General features: G+C 55.2%; 1 protein-coding gene and 1 long non-coding RNA gene across 11 annotated transcripts in view; one reads left to right on the top strand and one right to left on the bottom strand.

Moving 5' to 3' along the window:
• ADCY5 (adenylate cyclase 5) overlaps nt 1-19281 on the bottom strand; it is a 147095-nt gene that overhangs the window by 105468 nt on the left and 22346 nt on the right. Inside the window, exon 1 of one of the 10 annotated variants that reach the window (XM_072812497.1) lies at nt 11715-11852. The exons of the other annotated variants lie outside the window; for them this stretch is intronic. Coding sequence (XP_072668598.1) covers nt 11715-11837 — 123 coding nt within the window. The 5' untranslated portion in view covers nt 11838-11852. Of the gene's footprint in view, nt 1-11714; nt 11853-19281 lie in introns of those variants that run through there. 10 annotated transcript variants of the gene reach the window in all.
• LOC140625190 (uncharacterized) lies at nt 4602-7159 on the top strand. The gene is made up of 2 exons (XR_012024564.1): nt 4602-5217; nt 6376-7159. It is a non-coding gene; the product is annotated as an uncharacterized lncRNA (long non-coding RNA).

The raw sequence follows: 19281 nt of genomic DNA, 5'->3' as shown, positions 1-19281 counted from the left end.
GAAGGCAGGCACTCAACCGCTGAGCCACCCAGGTGTCCCCTTAACAAACGCTTTAGGTAGGCAGTACAGTATCAGTCACTTTATGCACCTTGTCGTACTCCCATCATTTTTCTTAGTTTTATTTTATCTCGATGCATGCCTCTCTGAAAGATGCCTCAAATTTTCTCTGGGACAAAGTGGTATTACAAATGAGTTACTTAACGTAGGCCTCTAGTGCCCTAATGCTGGATCTCTCATCCCTGATGTCCTTTAAGAAGAACCACCATTGTGACAGTTCCTATATATCGTCCCTTACTACATTCATGATGCTTTGGGCATGAGCTAGTTCACACACTGACCCTATAAGGCAGGCAGGCCAGTCATTAATATTAACAGGCAAGAGAATGCAAGGTCGGGGGGTGAAGCAAAGTGTGCAAAGGCCGTGCCAGGACAAGACCTCAACTCTTGACACACAGACACTCCCCGCTGCGCACACGCAGGCAGGACAGTGGACACAGTTCAGGAGCAGCAGCGTTCTAGTTACGCTCTCCTTGCCCCTACAGAGAGGCTAGGACAGACTTCAAAAAATGGAAATGTTATGAAAGAAGGAGTAGGTGTCAAGGACAGTTAATAGGTCTAAAATGGAAGCCTGTAGACCTGGGTTCCAGAACCACCTCCACTCCCCAGAAACTGTGCATCCTTGGCTCACCGCTCCTTCCACATCCGTGTGCTTTGGTCTCCTCATCTGCAACATAAGGAGCTGGATGCTTCGAGATGCAGCCGGGTAGGCACCGCTTACCCAGCTAGTGGGAGTGCAGCTCGATCCTTTTGTACAGCAATTTGGCAATATGTGTCAAGAGCCTTTGAAATGTTTAACTCTGACCCAGTAATTCCACTTCTGAGAATCCTAAGGAAATAATCCTAAATAAGGAAAAAGCTTTATGTGCAAGGACCTTCATCTCAGCACTACTTATAACACTAAAATACTGGAAGTGAGCTAATGTCTAATAATAGGAGAACGGCTAAACCGATATGGTAAATCCACTTAATGAAGTTATACAGTTATGTAAAAGAACGAACTGTCAACCAAGAACGTGCTTTCGGCCAAATGAAGAATCCAGGATATGAAAAGACTGGTACTGTATCACTGTAATTCCATTTTGAAAAGAAAAAAAGTTTTGCGCCGCTACGGATGCGCACATGCATATATTCACAAAACTTGAAGGAAATTCACCTTATTCCCAACAGTAACTATTCAGAGTGATGGGACACTAGGTGCTTTTTCTTTTGTTTTTTGGGTTTTTTTTCCTAGTTTTCTCAGTTTCCAAACATGCATAAATAATTTTTGGAAAAATGTATATAAGAAAGATTCTGATTTTAATTACTTATGGCTCCGAATGGTCTGGAGGGGTCAGACAGATGGTGAAGGGGACACTGATGCTAAGCCCAGGCCCACAGCTGGGTTGGTCAGGGAAATGCCAAGCACCTGAGGACTCCTCTGCAGAGAAACCCAAAGCTCAAGAGACAAGGGACCAGCATAATTCACAATCAGGTGGGGAATACATCCCACTGCTCATCCCTCCTCCAAAAAAAAAAAAAAAAAAAAAGGATCAATTTTGTGGCTATACGTCTGACCACCCTATGTATATCCTGGATCCTGGAGCACCTGATTTTCAACCTATGTTCACTGGAGTCCAGTTAGGGGCTGGGATCAAAATAGGGAAGCTGGCCATGGCGGGGGAGACATCCACCTCCGTGGTTATTAACTGTTTGGTCGAGGGACATTTATTTATTTAAGATTTCACTGAGCAAGTGGTGGAAAGATTCAGGTGACTGTTCTTGCAGGTTGGAGAAGAAAGCCGGGACCATCCTGAGTCCTGACCTCCCTTCTTGGTCAGTGTTCTTCACGTCAGGAACAACACATCCTGACCTTTCCAGCTTTCCTCTGAGTCTCCGCTGTAACATGTAACTAACTACCAAACCAACCCAGAGAACCTGGCCTGTCTCAGAAAAAGACTTAAAAACACATGAGGGGCCTCAAATGACCACTGGGTGACCTCATGGCACTTGCCCCTTCTGGAATCCTCAGGCAACAGGTGGCCACCCAGGTCACACCTCAGACAGAGCCTGGCCAGGCTAAAGCAGGTCGGGTGGGGGGCGGGGGAGCACAGACAAGGGCCGTGCCAAGGCCAAGCCGTGTACCAACCCCTCCAAGAGCAGCGCCGGTGCCTCTCAGGGCTTAAAGAAAGCACAGTTAGGACACAAAAGAGAAGGGCATCCTGCTAAGCTGGATGCTAGATGGGAACCCCTGACCCCCATCTGTCTAAGAGCTGAGATAGGCTGAGGACAAAACAGACCCATGGAGGGTTCAGATAAATTAAGATTGGTTATCAAGGGACACAAAGGATGCCTGGACCACAAGTAGGACCTTTTAAGGTCGATGGCAAGGAGGACAACCCTCCACTCTCCAAACATACGGCTTGGGCCAGGCCCAGAGGTGGAATGCTGGGGCTGCAGAGCATGGCTCTAACCCAGAGCTACTATTCTTGGGATCGAATCTGGCTGCCTGACAGCACTGGACTGCCAGTAAGTCTGGTGGCAGTGGGGCTGACAATGCTGGCAGGATGCTGGAAGGTGAAGGGGGCCTGGGGGATCCCTGGGTGGCTCAGCGGTTTAGTCCCTGCCTTCGGCCCAGGGCATGGGCCGTTGGGCTCCCTGCAGGGAGCCTGCTTCTCCCCCTGCCTGTGTCTCTGCCTCTCTCTCTGTCTCTCATGAATAAATAGATAAAGTCTTTAAAAAAAAATGAAGGGGGCCCTTGCAGCGCAAGCAAGGGTTTGTTCTAACCTCCTCATCCCAGAGCAGAGCAACTCAGAGGACCACGGTTGGGGAAAGCGTTCAGAGAGGACTCCAGTTATACCTACAGTATTTTCTTTCTGGCAAAGAAAACGTACTTATGTCACATTTATTATATAAGCAAAGGCTGATGATAAGAAGTAGGAAAGGAAGCCACGAAAGCATCGCTGGATGCTGATGTGATCGACAATGAAATCAAAGGATTTCTTCACCAGCACCTGCGCATCTTGCAGTCTTGAGTAGCAGGAGCAGCACAGATGCAGAGCCAGAAAGCCCTGGGTTTGAATCGCGGCTTCACCACCTGCAGCATATGGGACCTGGGTCCAGTTTCCTCATCCCTGAGATGGGGGTGACCTAAGATCCCCCCCTAGCAGAATCACTCTAAGAGCAGTTTAGGCGTGTTCTTCAGAGGCTCAGCGCAGCGAGGAATAGGGTCTTCCCACCATCTTCCTAAGCATGCACCTTCTCCTCCCCATCATGCCCACACCACGGCCAGTGGCAGGAATCAACCAGCATCAATCAAAAGCTCCCAAAGGGCTCCTGCTGACTGTGGGATTAGGAATAACCCCATGAGCCAGCCTTTCCCAGCAGCTGGGTCCCTCCTTCCCCGCTGTCCCCATCACGGCCTTCCTTCTGTCTCTTCTGCCCTCAATCCCACCTCTCTGTGTGTCTGTGTGTCACACAGACCCACAGCCCCTCCTCTGTGAGGTCTCCTCTGACCCCTCCAGCCAGGAGACAGTTCTCTCTCTCTCTCCCACCACCTTCCTGATATGCTGCTTTGATGATCATCAGCTGCAGGAAGGTGTCCATCCTCCTGATGAAGCAAACATTTCGAGTCTGGTTAGTTCATGAGAAAGGAATCCTTCCCTCAGAGAACGTGGAAGCCAGTGAGGAAGAGCAGAGATATGCCCACCCAGGAAACCCCGAAGAAGACAGGGCAGCTGATTGCAGAGTACCAGCAGGAGCGCACAATCAGCAGTTGCATCTGAGTTCACAGCCCTGCCCGGGGCCAAGCTCAGAGACGCTACCTGTTGGCCCTGGAGAGGGGCTTTCAAGTGCAGCGTGAATGCGGGATGGCAGGCACCGACCAAGCACCCCACTGCTGAGAACACAAGACCCAAACAAAGACACAGATCCCTCTTCCCATAGCCTCCACCCTTGCACAAACACTGCCCCCAGACACAGGGAACAGACATGATTATCCTTGAGCCACTGGCCTGTTCAGAGCATCAAGCAGCAGGCCCCCTGGTACCTCTGGCCCTGCCTCACCAGCCCCCGCCCAGGACCTCCCGCTCTGGCCAACAGGCGGGATGGGGCCAGAAGGAGGGAGGTTGGCCCATGTCCCTGCCTGTGTTTGGGGCCTGGTTCCTGCCTTGTCCCATCTCTCCAGCTGTGTTCTGGAGAGAAGAATGTGCACTCTGCCCAGAACAAACACTCACACAGGCCTCCTGGGTGGGAAGGCAGCTCAGGAAAAGAAGTGGGAGCCTCCACCCCCATCAGACCAGGGCTCCTGGCAGCTCTGTGGGCTGTGCGTGTGTGTTGGGGTGGGGTGGGGTTGGGGGTCCCCAGAGCCACACTGAGTTCAGCACTAGGGGATTTTCAAATCAGATGGAGCATGGAGAGGAAGTCAGAAAACCAGGGCCCACTACCCAAGCACCCTCAGAGGAAACCAGCTGCTCACGGACAAGTCTGAGCGTGAGTCCCCTTGGCCACAAGGAAGACGACTGACATGCAGGTTTCTGTCCTATTCCATCTTTCTCATATCCTCTCTTCAATCAGCTCCAAGAGAAACCCTGCCAGCGTGGCCTGGTAAATGTGTGTTTTGGGGTTTGAGCCCCTACCTCTGGTCTCCTCTGAGCCTCAGCCTGCCTACAGAGCACGAGAGAACCAGACCTACCCCGCCTGCCTCTGCAGCTCCGCTAGGACCAACAGAGATGCCTGGCGGAGGGCAGTGGGGCGCCAGCATGTAGAACCGCTGGGGAGGGTTGCCTATCGCTGCCGCTGCTTTTTGGTTGGAACAGCCCCTGAAAGCAGAGCTGCTTGGTGAAGGCCTGGGGCCAACCAGTGCAGTCTCCCCTGACCTGTCTTCCCGGCTGCTGGGTGTCAATTCTGCAACCTAGACACCCAGGCCCTCAGTGGCCCACAGCAGCCCTATCCCTGCATGCTCCTCCCTCAGCCCCTTGGCGAGCCTCTGAGAGCCAGTCCGGAGCCGACAGAGAGGGACAGGTGGACAAGAGTCATCTCAGATCATGGTGTGTCCTCCTTCCAGGTCTTCCCCTGCAGAGTCCAGGCAGGCAGAGAAGCTGGGACACCACCTGTGCTCTCCTTTGGGACCCCAGGGAACTGAGAGGCACAAAGGACCAGTAAGACCCAGCTGAAAACCAGGTCCGTGGCATTTCCCACCGTACCCATCACGTCTTTTGTTTTTCAGTATTTCAGATGCTTTGACATCTTGCAGCCCAGTCAATTCTTAGAGATAGCAAATGACTTGCCTCTTACCCGCTTGTGAGTCCTTTCCACGCAAACCCACCAATCCAGAGCCCAAACTGCCAAGCACCTCTTCTATCAAGCTCTTGAATGCACACACTGCAGACCACTAATCCCCTGCCCCAATCACCCCAGGGACAAGTACCAGACTTGGGACAGTCCCTACACCCCAGAGCCCACTGAAATTATCCAAACTAGCCCATCCAAGCCTGCTTACCCTACCTCACCCATTCCATCCTGCAGAAACCCCAACAAACTCTCTCTCTGAGATTCCCCCTTGCTCGGCCTCCTGACCTACTGGAGCGCTTCCCTGGGGGGTGGGTAGGGTGAGGGGTGGCGACCGTGTGGGGCCCCCTCCCAGGGAACTGTGGGGACAACTGATCTTTTCAATGGAAGTCATCTCCCAATCTGCTGGCCTCACCACCCCCCTGAGTACTAACAACCCCTACATTTTAAAACACTCCAAACTAGAGTTCTCTACTCAGTTACAAAGATAATGGTCAGGTACCACCGACCAGCAGGGTGGTGTTTCCATTTGAGTTGGAGGCAGTAAAGGGGAGAGGAAAGGGATTTTCCTCCTGAAATCACGCTCTTGAGACTCAAGGTTGTTTCCTTTCTGTTTCTCCCATGATCACTCAAATGGCACAAACAATGTTTAATGAGTACTAACTGCTGTAAAGATGGGAGGGACAAGGACACCCGGGTGACATGGGGTTGAGCAAGCTGGCGTTCCCACCACTCCACCCCGCGGGGCTCCTTATAAGGCTCTTGACAGTGTCCAGGCCCTCTCTCTCCACCCGCGCCCCATGCCAGCTCCTCTTGGGGATACACAGCCGTCCTCAGGCGGCCCGTCACTCCACACCCGCCCTACAGGCCAGGCCACGGCTGTTGCTCCTCTTTCTCAGGAAATACAGGACCTCTTCCATCTGGGCACCAGGTCACCTCTTGGTTTGGGATCAAAATTCCTCAATTTGCAGCCATTTCACATCCAGGCTTGGGGACATCCTTGGAGCTCAGCCACCACATTTCCCTGAACTGCCTGCTTCTCTGTTCTAGGAATGTGACACCCCCTCAGCTGCTCCTCCCTGCCCTGCTTCATCATCCAGCTCTGTCCACTGGAGCCCTCACGGCCACATACCCAGTCCCACTCGAGACACCCTCACAGTCTACCCCCAACCTATGAACTCTGCTCCTGGATCCCCCTCTCTTCTCACATCAGCACCCAACACTGGACCTTAGGTTTCTCTGGTCACCAGCAAGCGTGGGCCTGGATGAACAAAATGTGATCTATCCGTGTAACTGAATATTATTCAGCCATAAAAAGGAACGACATGTTGATAAACGCTACAACACGGACGAGCCTCAAAGACATTATGCTCCCTGAAAGAAGCCAGACGCAAAAAGATACATATCACATGATTTCATTTATATGAAATACCAGAGCAGGCAAGTCCATAGTGCCTGGGGGAAGGGGAGCAGAGGAAAGGCTCCTAACGATTCTGGGGGTTGGTCTGGAGGTGACAAAGATGTTTGGGACTACACAGAGGTGGTAGTTGTGCACACTGTGAACGTACTACACACTACTGAGCTCACGCGTTTTGGAATGTTAGCTTCGTGTTGTGCAAATTGTACTTCAATTCAAAAAAAAAGGGGGGACGCCTGGGTGGCTCAGTGGTTGAGCATCTGCCTTCAGCTCAGGGTGTGATCCCGGAATCCCAGGATCGAGTTCCCACTTCGGGCTCCCTGCATGGAGCCTGCTTCTCCCTCTGCCGGTGTCTCTGCCTCCCACTCTGTGTCTCTCATGAAAAAAATAAAATCTTAAAAAAAAAAAAAAAGGAATCAGATTGGATAACCCATCCATTATGTCCAGTGGCACACGGCGATGTCCGAGGTGGCCTGGGATAGCACAAAGAATGCGGGACCCACCGTGGCAATTCTAAACACCAGTTCGGTCTCCTGTGCTTGGGGAACATGAAGCAGACCATGGAACATCACCTCCGGGGGACGATCCACAGCAGGAGTACAACCAAAATACGTGCCTCCAGTGCCGTTGTGAGAATTCAGTGAGATACTGTAGGGACATCCCACAAAAGACACTCATTTGTATATGAAGCAGGAAAATTAGTCTATGCGATGTTAAGGGGTTTTTGTTGTTGTTGTTGTTTTATGTTAAGTTTAAAAAAGCCGGCAGACACAAAGTTCTAGCTGTGCCCGCTACATCCACATACGGAAACACGGCTCTCCGGAGGTGTTAGAAAAGACCTCAAGAACTAGCCAGTGTTTTAAGCTTATGGAAGTTTTTTTCTATACAATGGTCTATACAGACAGTGTATACTAGGAGTCCAAGAAGCCAGGTTCTAGTATCCGGCTCCGCCCCTAGCCAGCCTGGGAGACCTCGGTGAAATCCCTCCCCATCTAGACCTCAATTCCCTGTTTTTTTTTTTTTTGTTTTTTGTTTTTCGTTTTTTTTTAATTCCCTGGTTTTGAGAATGGCTTAACCATGACAAGAGCGCAGCTGAACCAGACCCACTCAGCCCCAATCCCTCCATGCGCCAGGACGTGCCACGGGGCACCCCTCCCCCAGCACGAGTGACAGTGACTTCCAGTCCCCAGGGAGCATGCAATAGCTCTAGAAACCCAGGCAGAGCGAGAAAGAAGAGGACAGATGGCCCACACAGTTCTAAGTGTGGCCACGGAGGAAAGTGTCCTTTGAGCCAGGGCCTAAAGGCAGGACGTGGCTTTCTCGGGTGGAGAGGATGAGTTCCTGACCACACCTGTCCAAGCAGCGAGGCTGGGTGAAGGAAGAAGCACCATAAATGCTCACTCGGTTGTCAGTCTGGCACAACAGTTCTCAGAGAGGGATCCCCACACCAGTGGGACCTGGCTAGAAACGTGAATTCTTGGGCCCCATCCCAACCCTGTGATTCCGAAAGTCCCGGGGTGGGCAAGCCTGAGCACCTGCTTCGTTCAGCCCCACCCACCGTGCCCCAGCCTCACCCACCTCCAGGGCCCAGCGGGCAGAGCGAGGAAGTGCCCCGTCCCCTGTGCCCCGTCCCCTGCTGAGAGGAGCCCACCTAGCCCGTGGACGGAGGCGAACTTTCCCTGTCTTCACCAGCCCACTGGCCTGGGGAAGGCCAACACCTAAGGCGGACAGAGCCCCGATCAATCGATCAATCCGCCTGCTGCTAGCATCTTCCACACCCCTTTCCCTGACCTGAAGCCTGCGCTTCCCGGGCAGTGGCCCCAGAGCCCTGAGGTCCAGGACAGAAGGAAGCGATGGGACCTCCCTCTGCTCCCCCCCACACACAGCTGGGATCCTATCAGCCCAGCGGGAGGCCCCCATCCGCCCCCAGGGCCCCCTTGGGAGCTGAGAGGATGAAGGAGGGAGAGATGAGGGCTAGAACACAGCTCATCACTCTTAAGGGCGGCAGAGTGACTAGGAGTTTCCTTTCTAGAACTCTCCAGGAAACAGCTCACAAAGGCTCCCTCCAGGGCAGCTCCGCCCCTGGATTGGTTCACCTCCTCTCCTCTTCCTCCTCCTGGAGGGAGCACCCCCACCTCCCAGGTGTCAGAGGACAGCAGGGGCCTATGGCCTGTTTGGGGAGGTTCAGCCCCTATTATTCCAAAGCCCCTGGACACTCCCTGCAACCCGGCCTGGCTCTGGAATCACACTTCTACCTCCTGCTAGCTGGGTGACCTTTGCGATGTGTGTTTTCTGGAAAAGCAGGATAACAATACTCTCCTCCTTAGAGGGCTGCAGGGAGGATGTACATGTAAGTACACACAGGAAAGGCTCAGTAACAGAAGCTCTTAGAGTCATCACCACTATCACGCCCCATCCTTTATTCAAACTCCTGCAATGGCTAATCGTCACCCACTGGGTAAAGCCCAAATTCCTAGGAACTAGCCACTCTGGCTCCCACTCATCTCCAAACCAGCAGCAACAGGAAGACATTCTTGGTTTGTCAAATATGCCCTCCAACTACCAAGCCCGACCTCCGTGACCGTCCCCGACCCCCATGACCACCCCAGTTCCATCTGTCAGGAGCTCTTCTTGCCTGCCCCGTGGTCCCGTCTCCCCACTCCCAGCAACCCTCTGGGCCTGCAGGTGAGGAGGGCCTGTCATCCATCATGAGGTCCTCTCACAGAGGGCTGAGCAAGTCCAAGAGCAAAACAGATGTTTGGAAAATTGAATGGACTCCTTCCAGGTTCAGAAGAGAAAGCAGAGCCTGAAATCAGCAGAGCAAATGTTTGCGGGCTGACCCCCTCCCACTGCTAGTCATTCGTGCTTAGGGCCTGTCCTAAGCAGCCGGGGAGGTCACATTCTGAGGGACTGTGTCCTCTGAGTTCCCAGCCTGAGACAGAACTCTCCAGAGGCAACAGATGCTGACCCAGCCCCAAGGGGACAGAGGACAAAGGCCTGAGCTTGGCCCAGGAACTCAGCTCCTGCCTGCTCTTCTGAGCCTGCCTCCCACCCCTGGGCTGAGACCCACCATCCAGAAACACCCCAAGCCCTGACTCCCATAGAGCACCAGCCCAGCACTACAAGCTCAGCCCCAGTCCTATCAGGGAAGCAGGGTGCTCCTGAACTCCCGCTCCGGAGGCCAGGGTAGCACGGAGACCCGGGGACCCAGGCCTCCAGGCCCCATGCTCTGGAACACACACACCTAAGGACAGTGTAACGTATGGGGACAGCTGGGCTGACATGTCAATACAGGTGAGTGGGTCCATGCAGGGCTTTCTGCCCGTGTTGACTGCACAACAGAGTCCCAGGTGACAGACTGCAGCCTTCATCACCCTTCTCCATGCACAGTCCAGTCGCTGTCCCCACATCCTGAGAGCCCACTTCCCAAAGCCACCACAATAGAATGTCCCACCTTCTGGGCCATGCCCACCTCCTGCAAGCAGAGCTTCAGAACCCCCAGGTTCCTACCCCAGCATCCAGGAGTTCAAGACAGCTGCCCCCCTCTCTAGAAGGTGCCAATAAGGTCCCCATTCATAAAATCTTCCTCCACATAGGGGAGGATCAGAAGAGACAACAGGAAGGAAGCAGGCTAGCCTTCAGGAAGGCTTCTTGACCCAAAGGTCGAGAAGGATGCCATTGGCAAGAGACAAAGCATCTTCCCCATGGGCCTTACTGGGCCTGGCCTGGGTGCCCTGTCTTAATTTTCAGATTGTTGCCACCAGGTTGCCCCTCAGAGAAGGCATTCTCCCCACTAGGAAATAGGGGGAATGGGAAAGGTAAGAACAGAGTGACGGAGAAAGAACCCAACAGGACTGTCCCCGTGTGTCTCCCTCTGGCTCTGAATAAATGCCAAATAATGCACCTGCGATGTCCTCCAAAAGTCCAGGCAGTCCTCAAACTGTGACTTCTAAAGGGGCCGGGGCTGGTCCTTCGGGTGACATGTTAAGGGTATCACGACAGCAGTTACTACGCTGGTGACGGACAGTCTAAGAGAAAAGAAAGGTTGGTGGTCTCCATGCGGAAATCCAGCACAGAGGGAACCTGGGCCCCCACAGGGGACAGATTGTCAATTGGTTATCCGTTACGTGGAAGGCTCTGGAACCCACCTCCCCCGCATCTCTCATTTCCTATCTCTGCTCTTCAGCTTTACCACAAAAAAACATCTGGAGAAATAGAAACATCTGGATCCTTCCTCAGGCTAAAATCAAAACAAACAAACAACAAGGAAGGGCGGTCATGGTGATGCGCCTGTGTGACGAGTGCCCTAAATAGCCCCGTCGGTGAGCTCGCCTGTCACAGGGGCCGGGGACCTTCACCCACGGGGTTACAGACACCCAGGACGGCCTCACAGACCTTGTTTCGGGTGAAATCGAGAGTAGTAAGAAGTCCCAGAGCCCCCGGAGAGGTCCTGAGTCGAGGCAGACACAAGCCCCGCGACGTGGGCTCATCCGGGAGAGCAAGAGTCTGTCTCGGCTGCTCAGCGTTTTCCCATTTTCATCTTGGAAATGCTGCCGGTTTGTGGGAAAGGAGCTCCAGACCCTGGCAGGCTCGTCTGCTTAAGCCGTGACCTTCCTGAAGGCAGGCCCAGTTGGCAACCACAGTAACGGCTCCCCAAACCCCGACCTCAGGGGGGCAGGAGCACTTCCTGTGCCTGACGAGCCCCTGGGCTCCGAGCTCAGGTCCGCGGGTGGCTGGGGCCCCCCAAGGAGGGATGTCGGTTCCTGGGAGGCCTCTGCTCGCAGCCTGAGGACGGAGCGGAGGGACGCGGATGCTCCCTCCCAGGTTCTGGAGCTGAACCATAGAAAAATGCGCCTGGGAAGGGCCTCCCCTCAGAAAGCTGAGGCCCGACGTTGGCCCAGCACTGCATGCCATCCACGTCCCCCCCCACCCCCATCCTTTCCAGAAAGTCCTAAACCCGTGTGGCTCTCACCAGAGAGGACAAGTGATGACCCAGCCTCCAGGGACTCGGGCCAGCGCGGCCACCAGGTGAAGCTGCTCCTCCGAACCGCCCGGTCAGTCTAACCCAAAACCCTCTGGCTGCAACTTGAGGCATTTCCTGTTCTCTCTTCGGAAAAGACAGCGAGAGGAGCAGCTCACTTTCCCTTTGATTTGTTCAAAACCAGGCGCTTATTAAGCCTGACGGCGCCGGGTGCAAGAGGCGCGAAGCAGCGGCCCCTGCAGCGCAGCCCAAGGGAGCCAAGGGGGGCAGGGCTGCGAGGGGCGCCCCGGGCCGTGGAGGGGTGTCCCCGGCAGGTGACTTCAGGGCCGGGCGCTGAGCCTCGTCCTCGACGGTCCCCGCCAGCTCCAGTTCGAATGAAACCAAACTCCGAGGGGAAAGGAGAGCGAGACCGACCACGAGGGTGGGCCAGACCGCGTGCTGCGTGCGACGGGGTCTCGCCCCCCAGGGTGGGCCTCGGGGCCCTGCCGTCCCCCTTGCCGCGCGGCTAGGAAAATCCTCTTGCCCTCTCTGAGCCCCATCTAATCTCCTCGGCTTCGGTAAGATGAGGATGACGACAAATCCTTCACGGACACTCCAATGCGATAAAGCGTGGGAAACGTTTGTCAGCAACGGCACCAACGGGCAGCCCGGGGGGGTTAGCGCTGCCTTCGGCCCGGGGCCTGACCCTGGAGACCCGGGATCGAGTCCCGCGTCGGGCTCCCTGCGTGGGGCCTGCTTCTCCCTCTGCCTGGGTCTCTGCCTCTCTCTCTCTGTGTCTCTCATGAATGGATGGATAAAATCTTTGAAAAAAAAGAAAGAAACTGCACCAACAATAACTGGGTTGTTTTTTTTTTCTTTTTTTTTTTTTTGCAAAAGATTTGGGGTTTTTAAAAAATATTTATTTGAGAGAGAGAGAGAGAGAGAGAGAGGGAGGGAGCATGAACAGTGGGCAGGGGCAGAGGGAGAGGGACGAGCAGACTCGGCCGAGGACCCGAGCCCATGACCCGAGCTGGAGCCAGACGCTGGATGGACTAAGCCGCACGGACGCCCCGGCCGATGACTTGTTTTGCACGATTCCGTGTGTCCCAAAGTGAGCACCAGAGGGACACGGAAGCTTGGGGGGGGGGGGGGCGGGGACGACTTCTGAGCCAGGTGCCTGACCTCACAACTCCCCGCCCGAGCAGCCCTCGATCTACAGATGAGGGTCCTGAGGCTCTGGGAAGCTCCGAAACCTGCCCCGGGCCCGAGGCGGTCAAGGCGGGAGGCGGGGTCCGCGTGGGGGGCTCTCAGACCCCCCGGCCTCCACCACATCTGCTCCAGGGCGCCCCCCCCCCAGAGAAGGGCCGGAGGCTGAGCCCCAGCAGGGCCTGCAGCCCCGACGGTGACCAGCGGGGGACACGCACCCGTCCTGCCACGGTCCCCACTGGCCCCAGGGCTGACAGGAACTGCATCTTCTAGGCTCTATTTTCTGTAAACATGGCTTAGGTTGCCAAGAGAGAGGGAATTCATTGGTTAGCGACGAACGAGACAGAGTCATTACACTTGCCCTGGCTCCGCTGGACCGGGCGACGGCTGGAAGCGGCGGTGGCCAGGGCCCAGCCGGGGTCCGCCGCGGCCCACGGCCCACAGCCCGCGGCCCACCCGCTCGTGGCCGGAGCGCGTCTCACCAGGGCCCCGGGGAGGTCTTCACGGGACAAGATAAAATGACCCAGATTCTTTCCGAGCTGGGCCATTTGTCCTCCCGGAGGTGACAGCAGGCCCCCGGGAGGACTAATGAGCCTCTCTTCAGCGTCCGGGGGACCGTTTAGAAAATGATTACTTTCCCTGCGACCAGGGAGCGGGGCCGCGCGTCCCACAGAGCCTCGAGGCCTCGGGAGGTGCTCAGAACGCAGCTTAATTATAAAACCCAGGCCTCCAGGTACAACCTGATACACCTTCTCGCTACGGCGACTTTCTTTTTCAGTTCTCCTTAGTTTTACCCCAACACCAGGCCCCCCCGCCCCCCCCCCCCCCGGGAAGAAACCACAGTGAGGAAACGGCATCGAGGGCTTCCCCGGCTGACCTGGTTGGGATGGCACAGAGGCAGAGGCCAGCTTCGAGGGCACAGAGGCAGAGGCCAGCTTCGAGGGCACAGAGGCAGAGGCCAGCTTCGAGGGCACAGAGGCAGAGGCCAGCTTCGAGGGCACAGAGGCAGAGGCCAGCTTCGAGGGCACAGACCTTTTCTTTTTTGCAAAACACATGCTAAATATCTAGAGGTAACCGGACACGATGGTCAGGATTTGCTCCACATACTTCAGCAGGAAGGGGGTGGGGGGGGAGGATGAATGAAGTAAAAAGCATTGACAGTTGCTGCATCTGAATGGTGGGTATGTATGCGAGAGTTCATTAGTCTCCGCACTTGGAAATGTTCCTACTGGGGTACCTGGTGGCTCAGTCGGTTAAGTATCTGCCTTTGGCTCAGGTCATGATCCTGGGGTCCTGGGATCGAGCCCCGCATCAGGCTCCCAGCACAGCAGGGAGTCTGCTTCTCCCTCTCCCTCTGCCTGCCCCTCCCCCTGCTTGTGCACCCTCTCTCTCTCTCTCTCTCTCTCTATCTGTCAAATAAATAAAAAATAAAATATTTGAAATGTTTCAAATGAAAAAATCTGAGACAAAGGCCCCACACAGGGGCAGGGAGTTATGATGAGGTACGCAGGGAAGGCACAGGGAAAAGGAGACGTGGAGACAGAAGGAAGGAAGAGGCGGTGCAGCAGGGGCTGGGCGGGATGACGATGCCCCACAGAGGTTGGCTGGCGTTCTCCTCCGGGATCTGCTGTCCTGACTTATCAGGTCACCTCCATCCCAACAGCTCTCTCTCTGAGATTTCATCCTTCAGGACTCGCTTCCAGACTCTTCCCCCCAAAGGGGCTAATGGCACCAAGTTCCTTCTCTGGAACTCTGAGAACTAGAACATTTTGTCTGGCTGAGTCCAGGGCGACACCGGGCTGCCTCACGGAGGGGCGGCCTCACCAATCTCCCCAAAAGCCCTCCCTGACCCTGACCTAACGGGTAGGGAGGAAGCTCTAAGGCACCGGGGACACTCAGACTCTGTCCCCTCATCTGAGGTAAACGACGGAACACCAGAAACTTGCAGAGACCTCAAGATTTCGAGCAAACTCCCTACGAGACATGCCTCCCAGGCTCACAGACAGGGTACCCCATACGGGGGAAGATGCTAACCTACAGCTCAGTCGCAGACTCTCTAGGTTACGGCCTGAACCACATCCTCCAAAGTTGACAGGCTGCACCCGAACCCCCCGTGCGACTGTATTTGGAGATGGGGTCTTGGGGAGGGAACGGAGATTAAAAGAGCTCATAAGAGAGGGGCCCTCACCCAACAGGGCTGGTATTACAAGAAGAAGAGACGCCAGCGTCTCCCCGCTCCCTCTCGACAGCTCATGCGCAGAGGAAAGGCCATGTGAGAACCCAGCCAGGCGGCCATCTGCAAGGCAGGAAGACGGTTCTCACCAGAAACTCAATCTTCTGGCACCTTGATCTTGGACTTCCAGCCTCCAGAGCTGTGAGAAAATAGATGTCTGTTGTTTAAACCACCCAGTCTGTGGTATTTTCCTATGGCAGCCCAAACTGACTAATTCTTCCCCTCAGAGAGATGAGGTGCATTGCAGTTCCACCTGATCAGTAAGCAGACTTGTCTACCTCAAGCACCCCTGATGGCCCAGCATCCCCGGAGGTACACGGTCCCCACCCCTTGCCCACCCCTTCCCCACCCCACGCCTGCATGACCTAGGGCAGGAGGCAAGAGAAGCCCAAAGGGGGTCTGCCTTTCAAGGGAAGGAGAGGCATTGGTATCAGCCAGCGGCCCTCCCTCTCCTGCTCAGCCTTCTTCCTGGGCCCAACAAGGCAGTGAGGGAGACAGTCACCCAGCGGCCAAGCCAGCCGCAGCCAGTGAGCCGTCCTCCCTCACAGGCCCTGGACAGCCAGGCCCCAAGAGAGGACGTTCCCTTAAGCCCTTGCCCTTGCCACTCCCTAAATGAACAAATACTTACATGTGGTAGGCATCGTCCCTTTATTCAGGCGACAAATTTGTATTAAGTGTCCACTTTGCTGAGTGCCGGGGAGGGATATGCAGCTCCTGACTTTGAGGAGGCCAGAAATCCACAAATAAAGAAGGTGACATGGGGAAAGAGGACAGCATTTCGGTTCAGAGGACAGGTCTAAATCCCAATCAAATAGGAAAGGTCTAAATCAGCCCTGACCAGCCCCATGACTTTGGCTGGGGGTGGGGGTGGGGGGTGGGGGCTGGTCATCTCACCGACTCGGGCCTCCATTCATTCCACTAAAAGTAAGACCTGGAGATGATAGGTAACGTTCTCGTGACCCCTGACATTTCAGAATTCTACGTAGTAAAGCACAGAAAACCATACCAAAGAAGATTTGCAGGGCAAGAGAGCTCGAGCTGCCTGAAATGTGCCGGATGAAGAACCAGAGTGGCCCCCCCGCACAGGAAGACCTTGGACCAGCCATGGCTACCAACTCTTTTGTGGCAAGGAGACAGCCACAGGAATCAGAGAGCACTCATTTCCCTGGGGAGCCCTGCACCCACTACCCTGGGAGAGCCAGGACCCACGCTGGTCACTCAACCTGGAAAGGTAAATGGCACGTGTTCACCCAAGGATCCCACCTCACCACCTGGCCTGTGCTCCCACCATCCCCGGCACCCCAGAGAAGGCCCTGGCTCTGCACCTCCCTTGCCCCATCATGATTCTCCAGAGACCTGCCCTCCACCACACCAGAGGCTCCAGTTCTGACCCCAAACACACCAGCCCCTTCTCTCCAAACCCCCACAGGCCGAGGAGCCGCAGACCACCCTCTTCTCCTTGAATGGCAGCACTATTCCTTCATCCTGGCCTATCTTCCGTGCCTCCTCTTCCTTACTTGCCAGATCCTGTCAGTTGTCCAAGAGAAACGTCTCTCCCTTGACCCTTTCTTCCTCCTCCCACTCCAGCCTTTTTCCAGGGCTGCAAGCTCCCCACTGCACAAACTCTCCCTGCCCAGCCCCCTCCTAAAGTGCAGCACTCTTGCCCTCGAAGGATCCCCTCTTACAGCTATGTTACAGACGCTCAGCAGCCGGCAAGCGAGGCCATTCTGGGTTACATTTCCTGCCTCATCTCCCAGCTGCCCCAGGGAGGACTCTGCACTCGGGTCACCGGGAAGACTCGGTGTGCCCAGACACACCCTGGAGACTCCAGCTTCCAGGCCATTGCTTCTGTGTTCCCCGCTGCCACACTGTCGGGGCTTCAGAGCCTCCTTCATGAAGACCCTATGGGCTCCCCCCTCCTCTCAGCATCTCCAGCTGCTGCTGAGCCCCTCCTCCTCCCCCTCCCGGCTCTCAACTTGCACTTCTCCATGTTCCTTATTTTATTCCCCTTGGATCACGAGTTATTTGTGTGCTTGTCTTAGATGCACCCCTCCATCCTGCACGGATGACAAGTTCCTGGCGGGCGAGGCCGACACCTTCCTCATCACTGGATCCCCGTGCCCTGCAGACAGAGGCACTCAAGACCTATCTGTTCCCCCAAGTGACACTGAACAGTCAGTTCTTTGGAAGGAGAAGGCAGGGGCGGGCTGCCAAGGTGCGCCGCGGAGGGCCTTGGCGCTGCTGCTGTGTCGGGAGCGGGCATCGCCCACCCCGGGGACAGGTCTCCTCTGTCCAGTGCAGCCTCATTGTACGTTTATGAGTCATGGTCACGAGGCCCACAGCAGCTTAATGAGGGACGTTCTCTATACACACACTCACACACACTCACAGACACACAGATACACCCCAGACAGGCAGGCCATTTCCCGCCTAGGGAACAGAGTTAAGGCTCCAGCAGAAAGGGGAGGAGAGAGGCAGAAAGGTTCCGGCCCAAACCCCACCTTGGCTTGCCCTCTCCGGGGATTTATGATCTCCTTTCTCCATTTCCTCCTGCTTGGAGTAGGGCTGAGGTGGGGAGTGCTCTAAGAAGCAGAGGAGAGAGGCAGGAAGGCAGGGCGGAAGGTGAGGGGTGGGCTCTCTGTGTCTCGGGCCCTATAAGTGGCACCAACTCTGTTCACCTGCAGGCCAAGAGCCCGGACCATCTGAGACAGATGCCGGAGGCCCAAGGCCAGCCGAAGCCTGACCGCAGGCCCCAGCCCGTGGCCTGCTCCGCACCAACCCCATTCTTCTGACCTGAGGATGGCAGATGGCTCAGGGCGGCTGTGGGGGTTAGTGAGCCATACCCCATCACACCCCGCATTCGTTCCCCGGGGCTGCTTTCACAAAGTCATGAACTGAGGATTCAGCAACAGAAATTACTGTCTCCCAGTCTTGGAGCCCAGAAGTCCAAGCTCAGGGTGTCAGCAGGGTTAGTTCCTCTGGGCTGGGAGGGAGACTGTTCTGGGCCTCCCTCCTGGCTTCAGGTGGTCTCAGGCATTCCTGGGTTTGTAGATGGCGTTAGTCTGCATCTTCAGGCACCTTCTCCCTTCAGTGCATGCCTCTCTCTTAGTCCAAGTTTCCCTTTTTTCTATAAGGACACCAGTCATATTGGATTAGGGGTCCCCTCCCAAAGACCCCATCTAACTTGATCATCTGCAAAGACCCTATTTCCAAATAAGCCCACGAGTACTGAGTTAGAGCTTCAACATCTTTTTGGAAAATAGGATTCAACACAAGCAGACTACACGGGTGGGAGCTGCTGAAGGTACTTTTATTGTCCCTACCGAAAGAATAATAACTGCGAAAGAGCAGACCCTCGTGGGCTTACATTGCCACACACGATCATAAGCGTGGACAACAACATTATGAAGTTGCTTCTATCATCTCAACTTCCCGATGAGAAGGCTGAGGTTAGGGAACTGATCCACGGGCTTACAGTTGATGCATGTCAAAGCCAGAATTCAAATCCAGGTGGCCCTTAGCTACTGCACGATAACAATCCTATCATATGATGCGTGCCAGTTCTGGGCACCACAGGTATTATGTCACTAGGGCCTGGGTATGGTCCATCCCGGCCATGAGACTGAGCTATGGAGAGAGCTCCCACAGGGCAGCTACCCCCAGCACTCTGACTCAGTTTACTCAGGCGTGGGAACAAGCCTGCAATGGGCGATGCCCAGGTAGGAGATGTTCTGAGTGGGCAAGTGAATAGCAGCAGGCAGGGGCGCCTAGGACAAATGGAGTCCACTGCGTCCCTCTGCAGGACCTCCTTACCGGCCCGGAGATGGCCACAAGACCACGTCGTATCAACCTCAACTGCTGCGCTCTAGTGGAAGGGACCTAGTGGTTTGTCCAGAGGCTTTGGATGTGATGGCGAGGAAGACTATGGGAGAGACGAGTGAGCATGAAAAACCTGAAACCCACTGCCTTCAAGCCCCACAGCCATCCCTCGTGAGCTAACCGCAGCCCTGGCCTGGAGCCAGGTCCTCCAATCTTGGCCTTCTCCATAATTGTGTGTGCTTGTTGGTGGTGTTGCTGTTATTATTACTGTTGTAGTAATCATATTACTCGATGTTTCTTCCCTGGCCACTCCGGGGACAG

Source organism: Canis lupus, chromosome 35, assembly GCF_048164855.1.
Source record: "Canis lupus baileyi chromosome 35, mCanLup2.hap1, whole genome shotgun sequence".
Lineage (NCBI taxonomy): Eukaryota > Metazoa > Chordata > Mammalia > Carnivora > Canidae > Canis > Canis lupus.
Note: the sequence above shows the minus strand (reverse complement) of the source record. Positions and strands in the feature narration are given on the sequence as shown.